Source organism: Xiphophorus couchianus, chromosome 20, assembly GCF_001444195.1.
Source record: "Xiphophorus couchianus chromosome 20, X_couchianus-1.0, whole genome shotgun sequence".
Lineage (NCBI taxonomy): Eukaryota > Metazoa > Chordata > Actinopteri > Cyprinodontiformes > Poeciliidae > Xiphophorus > Xiphophorus couchianus.
Window position 1 is genome coordinate 7231173 of NC_040247.1, and position 8520 is coordinate 7239692.

Below are 8520 nucleotides of genomic sequence, written 5' to 3' on the forward strand. Positions count from 1 at the left end.
ACGTCTCTTTCCATATAAATCAGGCTGTGAAAATGAAAGAACTCTTTTCTCAAAGATATCAAATGTCCTACAAACATCACCGAGTAATCTCACTCCATGAGACAGGAAACAAGGCTGAGGTTATTGTGAACTTTGCAAGGACACCCCGACTAGGAGTACTGCTCCCAACAGTGTGTGCGTTTGAAGCCACAACAGCTGAATAACAGAAGCTTGTATGAAAGAAAAGTGTAATTTCAATGATCACTGTACTAAAACACACACACACACACACACACCCCATCCCTTTTCAGGACTGTGGGTTAAGTGACATGTCTTGGTCATTTCCAATAAAGACTGGTAATTGTCTGAAACTTAATTATTTTGTCTCAGACTAAGTAAGATCCCAGAAGGAGGAAATAGTATTAAAAAAAACCATGAAAATTATTTGTCAAAACGTTGACAAATATTTTTCATGCCTCTTTTTACTCCTTGCAATGTTTTTGGTGGGTGTAACTAAAGTTGGTTCACTGTTCAGAAAGATGTTATGACTTTATTGCTTTCCATGACTTTTATTGGACAGACAGCTGGGTTTACTGTACAATTACAGTAAAAGATTTATCTCTCACATTTAATATTTTGCTTTATTCAGACATTTACATTTTGTTCAGTTATGTCGAGCAATACTAGTATGACAAAATGGATTACATTGCTAACTTTGTAATTTCTACCCCCAAATTTAATCTGCTTTTAAGCTGCAGTATGTAACTTTTATAAAAAATATATGTTTCTTAAGTATTTGTTAAAACTACACTGGCACTATATTCTGACAGTATAACACAAGACAGATAAGATGTGAAAAAAATCAAGCTACTTTACCTCTTCCCTGAGCTACTATTGCAATTTGCAGAAATGCACCTCTGGTTAAAAACAGCCAATCAGAGCAAGTCTTAATCTTGACAATCATTCTTGTGGACACGCTGCTCAATGTACTTGTGGTGGAGAAACAACGTGCCATCAGAGGAAAACTGTTTGTCCGCCATCATCAATGGCCATGCTAACTAGCCTGCACATTTACATTCATGTGGTGAACTGTAGCAGAGAGCAAGAGGGAGGGTGTGAGCAGCTTGTACACAAGCAGGATTTACAGTACTGATACCATTTTCCTGGTATCAGTACTGTATATTTACAGTTATTTCTAACTAAGTGGTGTATTTTTGCAGTTAGTACTGGGAGCGCAAGGAGAAGGCAGTGGAGATAGATTTTTTCTACAGATAATCTGTGTTACGCAATATAATTTTAAAAACATCCAATTTTATTAATAACACTCTATTGCCAAGTTATTACTCATGAGGGATTGTTTCAAAATTAACCAACTCATTTATAATAATTGCTGCAAAATCTGTGACTTGATGCAATCATCTGGGCTTTCTTGCTTATAAACTTATTTACCAGCTGAATAAACTGAACTTGGTTGCATAGTATTATAGCTAAGACTATATTGGTATGTGTGCAAGTGAATTTCAATCAGTTACACCATAATATGAATGGATTAGGGTGATTATTTACAATCTATGATGGTCTGCCGACCTGTCTAGGGTCACAGGCCTCTCATCCAGTGACCGTTGGAGTAAATCATCAGCCCCGTTCGTGACCCTACGTGTATAAGCGGGTAGAGACAATGGATAAATGGATTTACATTTTGTATTTAAATTGGATCTGTTGGTTCTCTAAAGTTCCCCAAGATCACATTTGTTTTGTGTATTGGCTTTATGTAAATAATCTAAATTGAATTCAAACTAAGCTAAATGAACAAAATCTAGATGATAAAAGGTAAGGATAAAAAAGAAATCAACAAAGAGGGACATAGTAAAGAAATCTCATGCTGCTTTTGCTGTGGATTTTACAGTTTTATAAATGGTATGCACAAAAGATATTTTAGTGTAGGGCGCCCTCTGGTGGGAATAACCTAGAAAAACCCCCACCAAAGCTGAAGAAAGAAATTACATTTATTATATTCTTTTGCAAATTTTCTGACAGTTAAAAAGCAACTTCACAATTTATTAAGAAAAAGGTCTGCATGTAAACCACATAACATAAATAAAGTTAACTTATTGGGTTATTCACTAAAAGCTTGAGATGAAAACTAACACTGTTTTGATACCATCAAAACAAACGTCTTTTGACATATATTTCATGTTTGATTTAACATCAAAAAACATGTTCGATGTTAATAAAACATCAAAACTCAAGATAGTAGTTATAATACTGTCACAACAGTATGATTACACAAGAACTAAAATTAACTTTGACATACTACTTTCAATACATTTCTATAATATTGATACTAAATGAATGGGTTGTGTCTACAATATGTGTCAATCTCCTCGGTCAGAAGGCTGAACATTAAAAGAGGGCTCGTCCGGGATTTGAACCCGGGACCTCTCGCACCCTAAGCGAGAATCATACCCCTAGACCAACGAGCCGCGGTAGAAGGAATAAGATCCCAAGTCCGTGTCTGACGTAATACGTTTTATTTATTTTTTTGCAGTTTTGTGATGTTGATATGCTACTGTAGGTGCCCCCTAGGGCGTTACCTCGCAGTTTTGCGAGGTAACGCAAAAGAAAAAAATTTCCCATGTCCCGTAGGGGGCTCCGTACTACTGTGCTATTTTGCAGCGAGTGTTCTTCGGCGCTTTCACTCGGCTCCAAAATTGCTTTAACACGCTAGAGATTTTCACTGAACAAGAACGACTGTTGTAGCTACTACTCATTGTAACTGACGTGCGTAAAAAGAGTTTTACGTTTCATTTGTTTACTTACTTAGTCATCAAAGGATTGCGCATTAAGTTCGGATACCTGTCGGTTAAAACTTTGATATCCTTTACTTGGTTGTAATGTCAGTGAATTAACGCGAGAGGGCGACAGTTGTCCAGCAGTGACAAAAATCAAAGGCCGAACTAATTCAAGAGGTCTCCCTCTTTTCTATTTTTGTGCTAGTTCATAAAAAACAGTCTGCTCAGGGTTTAAATTCTCCTAAATCCTGAGATGTATGAAGTGGTTGAGGGATGTGATCAAAATGCCTCTCAGACTGCTCCCTTTGGAGGTTTTTGTCACATCCTATTTGACCCTGGAAGCATTGGAGGGACTATAACTGTCTTCCACAGCAACACTCTCCAGAATGAACTTTAGAGTGGAAAAAGAGACGTGTGGATTTCTGGTTTCTCCCACGACTGGAATAAGTAGATGGATGGATGAATAGATGGATGCTTGCATTTTCTTTTACAAAGGTATAAACATTTTGTTGATGTCCCAATTACAATATTTGTTGGAATTATAATTAAAAGAACAACATTAACCAAAGCAATAAATCACATTTTTATTTGAAAACATTTTAATGCAAATTTTGTAGGAACAAACTGGTACAAACATGCATAACTCACCACTGTTTTTTTTGTTGTTTTTTTTTACAGTAATTGTTATGGTTCACCTCTTTCATTTGATCTATCCATTAACTGATCCATTAGTCTCATTTGGTTGTGCAGTTTATAGATGAGCAGCTGCAATTTAGAGGCGACGTAGGCAGGAGAGCAGCTTTAAATAAAACTAAATGAAGCTTGTCTAAAGGGTAGATGAGTGACTCCTGTGGAAGCTGTGATTAAAGGCGTCATCATGAGTGTCCAAACATAAGCCTAATAATAGACATGCAAAAACAAAAATCTATGTTACATGTAGTTGCTACTTCATTGGCTTTCTACCAAATTGAATGTCTTATTCAAGTGATGTGGTAAATCTCTGAAACAAACTTTGAAGCAATAATAGATAATTACCAACATCTGGAATGTGCATGTATAAAAAAATACCACATCTAATAATTTTTAAATGTAACCGCTATCCAAAATTCATTCTGTTGACTGCTGAGCCATGGGGCCTTAAGGGCTTATTGCTGGGTGACAAGCTGGGTTTTGTTATTTCCATGGAAGCCTTAAACATAGAGACGTGGAAAATGAAGCTATTGAAGACGAGTCCCCCTTGAGGCTCTCAATCGATGTGTTTGAGCATCTAACAGTTGGGACTTTTAGTCCAGACATCCAAAGCAGGAAGGGTTGGCACATATCTCACAAGGATCAGGTGACATGATGATGTGCACTGGAAAAACAAGAAACAAAGGGTAAATTCGTATTCATTCTACCTTGTACTATCATTCACAAACTTTTCAGCTTAATTAAATGCTGCCTATAATTATAATGGGGTTCCATTTCCCTTTCAGAACAGTTGCAATTACGCTGCTTGATGAGGTTCAAAGGGCCCCAGAGACTATTTGCTCAGTTTTCACAAGCCACTTCTCTGGCATTATAATTCTAGAGGTACTTTATGGTGTAGGGGTTGCAGAATGTGGATAATACATTGTGTAAACTTTGAACTCTAGGAATGTATTTGAGTAAACTAACCAAAGCGTGTGTATAGTGTCAGTATCCAAGCAAAAACTCTTAAGGAGAGTGTGTGAGTGATAAACCTAAAGGTTAAGCTGGAATAGGAAGGAGGCCTTTCCTGTATTATTGTTTCAAAAGTCAGAAATAAACTTCTGTGTTAAAGGAAAAATAAGAGCGCAGGTGTTCGAGAGGCAAAGTTGATATTAAACAATCTGACATTTTAAGAAGCACATTTATTGATTTCAATCTAGAACAGAAGATTGGTTATAAAGTAATTTTGTTTCTTACAACCGTTCCCCCAATCTACCACATTCAACACAATAAAACTATAAAAGTTGACGTAAAAGAGTGCAACCTCTTTGAAGGTTTTATACAAATAAAACAAATGATTTTGTTTTTAACAGATTTGTTATTGTGTAAATCTTCGCTCAGTGTATAAAATGAACATAAGAGATTCTAAAATGACAAAAACAACATAAGTACAACCTTTGAAAATTATTACTTTGAAACATTGCTACAACCAGATAAATCAGAGTGTTTTTAAGAGTCTCAAATCCTTGTGGAAGAATTTGGTGAATCTTCTTTTTATATCATATTGTTTCAGTTTTTTGAGGTTTATTGGAATTCATTTATGCAGAACATAATACTAATAAATGACTGAACCAGTACAATAACTCTACTGCGTTCTTATTTCACTATTCTGTTTTACGTCCACTGCAAAACAGTGGACGTAAAACACTGTTTTGTGTGTTTTACGTCCACTTGTTGTTTGACAAGTTGTTTGCATTTTTATGACGGTCAAAAAGTGGATTAAGTGCAAGTTTGGGAAAAGAGCATTTTATGATAAAACCCATAATTATGTTGCCTAAAGAATCCCCAACATCCTGTCCTTACCAAGTCGTGAGAAAATAATTCCCGCGCCCTTCCCTTGGCACACTGGGCGAAAGACTTGAGGCAGGAGAGGGTGGGCGCAAACGGCAGCGGTACTTGTCTCTGTGAGGTGAGAGTTAAGGTTGTCTTCCAAGTCCATCAGCTCCTTCAGCTGCTTCACTGCCTCCAGGGGAAAACTCCTGTCCCCAACCTGCAGAGGAAAGTTCGAGAACAGGCTGTCGGTATAATAATTGTGTTGCTCAACCCAAATCTTTGACATACAGAGAGTTAGAAAAATACTTCTTTACAAGTTTTCTTTGACCAGTACATTCCTATTTTTTAAATACAACAAAATTGGAAGGGCTACTTGGAAAGATTTGCACCATGATGAATTAAAAGAACACATGCAAGTGTGAACCAGAAAGAAAATAATTCAGAAAATAAAAATAAAGTAAAACTATATATTTTACATACCATGACTTGTACACTCAAAGTTCCCCTCCACACACAAAGCACCAAAACAAGGACAACAGCGAGTACCCTCATTTTCAGATTCATAATACCTTTCAGTTTCAAGCAGTGTTTCTTCTGTGATCTCTGGATTCCTTCACAACCTCTTTATAAAGTGGTAGCACAGATTGTTAAGTAATTTATTAACACGGACACCTGACAGTGAGAAAGACAGGGGGAGTAAAAGAACGGAGACTTCAGAAAGATAATCAAAGGCGGTTCCAATGTACAGTGAGTGATTTAGATCCTCTTTTTTTGTTTATGGTGTCTCTTCTGTCATGTGTTTAAAGCACTTATCTTGGGTCTCTGTGCCATCATCATAAACCAGTGTTGACTTTGGATTTAAAACCAACTCTCAACATCCCGCAGTGCCACCTAATAAATCTCATCTCTTGACTTTTCTCACAGGTAGAAGCTGCAGAGCTGTTGGACGATAAACAAACTGTATGCATAAGGAGCGGAATCATGTAGGTCATTTGTTGAAGTGTTTATAATATTTGCAAGTGTCTGGAATTCCCACCTGCAACACCGAAGTGTTTTTACTCATTAAGAACAGATTGTTTTTGTGAATTAAATGCAATTCAAATAAAAATGGTAAATTCAAGTAAATGTGCATTTTGTCAGATGTTTATTTGTCCATGTGCAATACACTTAATCCCATATTGCCTATCAGTTGGTGTGTTGTTTTGTGAATGTGTGGTTTAGTTGGGTGAATATGTCTTGGAGCATGAAGTGCTTTGAGTGATAAGACCAGCGTAACGCCAGGCAGTAGGATAAAATATTTAAAACTTAATAGAATCCATACAATCCCAATCTCTTAACACAAATTAGAATAAGTTAGAATTCAGCTTCTTATTTCAAGCACAGATAAACAAAAACTTCCGTTTAATTATACTTTTGCTAAAAGAGGCAAAAAATATTGAACAAGTTGTACATGAACTTTGTTGTCAGGTAAAGCAAATAGAAGAAATTCATGTCTCTAATAATTTCACTACGACAACAAACTGTTTAAGAACAGGACAATGATTAAAGGTTCACTATGTGTTTTTCTAGGCACACAGTGCCATTTTATAGCACAATCAAGCAACTATGTCACCTTCAGTTGTCATATAAATCTTTAATTGTGCAACAATTCTTTCACTACATTCTGCCAGCTGAATGAGACAACTTGATGCAGTTGAGCCAGGCAGTCCAGACAAGAACTAAGTGCACAATTTAGGAGCAAAACAAAAAACCTTTATAAGAGTAGGTGAGAATGCTTTCATACCTAAAGATACACAGCAAGAATCAGAGTGTGTTTTAAAAATAATAATTTCAGCAGATGTTTTTTTTGACTGAAATAGTCGACTGCTAGACCTTTAAATTGTGGTTTGATTGAACTAAAAATACCATCTTAATAACCAAGCAAAGCGTTTAAACATTTAAATATTCAGCGTTTATGTAAGGATTTCTTTTGTCCTGTGTATTCGTTTAGGTTTCTGTGTCTATGAGTCTCCCTGTTGTCCTGTCTACCACTTGATTGTTCACAGCTGTGTCTCGTTTCCTTGATTACCTTCTGTGTTCACCTGTGGTCCTTGTTCCTTGTCTAATCTGTCTAGTCATCTTGTCGTGTCAAATCTGCTGTCAGATGTGTCTTGTTTTACTAATTGCTACCAGTATTGAGCTATTAGCCTTCAGCTCATTCTGTCCTGCCTGGACTTAGTATTTCTGACTTCATCATCATTAAAATAGTCATTTTTTCATTTCAACCTTGGTCCACAGCATCTTCCTCACCACCTGCTACCACAAAACATGACAGTTTAAGTTCTTCACTGTTGGTTCTCTACTCTTTTCCCTACAGTCACAGAGCAGTTCATTGACAAATCAAAGGAATGGATGGTAGAAAAACAGCCTCGTAGTACAAATTTTATTACTGTTTGGACATTTTTGTTATCCAAAAAAGTTTTCCAAGAATAAATAAACCCAAATTCCCCCAAAATTAGAAAAAGGAAAAAGTGGATGTATTATCTTGTACTTTTGAACAGAGAATGTTGTTCTCCTAGAGGAGAAGTTTCTATCTTCCTGCGTCTGCATCTGTGATGTAATGGTGAGTCAGAGTCTGGATTTATTTGATCAGCAATGAAAAGCCAGTTCATGGTTGAAGTGTGGGAGTGATCTAATTTGAGACCTTGTTGCGCTCAAGGCTGTGTTGCAATACAATTTATGTCAGCTGCACCACAGCTCTCCACACATTTGTCAGTTTCCTGTTCTCAGTTTTGTCTATAAATTTCCCTTTAAAAGTTTCTCCTCAAAATAAGTGTTATATTTGGCTGAATTTTATATGGGAGACTGCTCAGTGCATATGCATGCTTTCATTAGCATTAGAACAAGCACAGGTGTCCAATCCATCATGGGACCATGACAGAGTCAGAGGACCATGCACTTTCACGTCTCAAATCGTGAGCCAATTTTGAAATTGGACCTAATAGGCATACCACTGCATGGTGAGATGAAGCTTTGAGCAGATGGAGACCAGAAAATGAAGGTTCAAAGGGAGGATTATTTCAGATATATTTCATATTTGAAGTTACAATAGAACAAAAATAGTACAAGGCAAGGAATGTTTGTTAATACTGCACCATCCAATACATTATCTGATTTAAACCGCTTTTCACAAAACACAGGATAAACATCAAAATAAAAAAACCCTCGAAGATTTTAAAACTACTGCACTATAAAAACAAACAAAAAA

The 8520-nt window shown here is 36.5% G+C and overlaps 1 protein-coding gene and 1 non-coding gene across 2 annotated transcripts; both read right to left on the minus strand.

Annotated features, from left to right (window-relative positions):
* Nucleotides 1-2390: 2390 nt before the first annotated feature.
* trnap-agg (transfer RNA proline (anticodon AGG)) lies at nucleotides 2391-2462 on the minus strand. The gene has a single exon. It is a non-coding gene; the product is annotated as a tRNA-Pro (tRNA).
* A 974-nt stretch (nucleotides 2463-3436) lies between these two features.
* On the minus strand, nucleotides 3437-5896 carry LOC114134988 (guanylin-like). The gene is made up of 3 exons (XM_028001891.1): nucleotides 5754-5896; nucleotides 5304-5490; nucleotides 3437-4125 (listed from the first exon to the last, which is right to left on the minus strand). The coding sequence occupies exons 1-3, from the start codon at nucleotides 5835-5837 to the stop codon at nucleotides 4055-4057; spliced, it is 342 nt and encodes a 113-aa protein (XP_027857692.1). The 5' UTR covers nucleotides 5838-5896; the 3' UTR covers nucleotides 3437-4054.
* Nucleotides 5897-8520: the final 2624 nt, after the last annotated feature.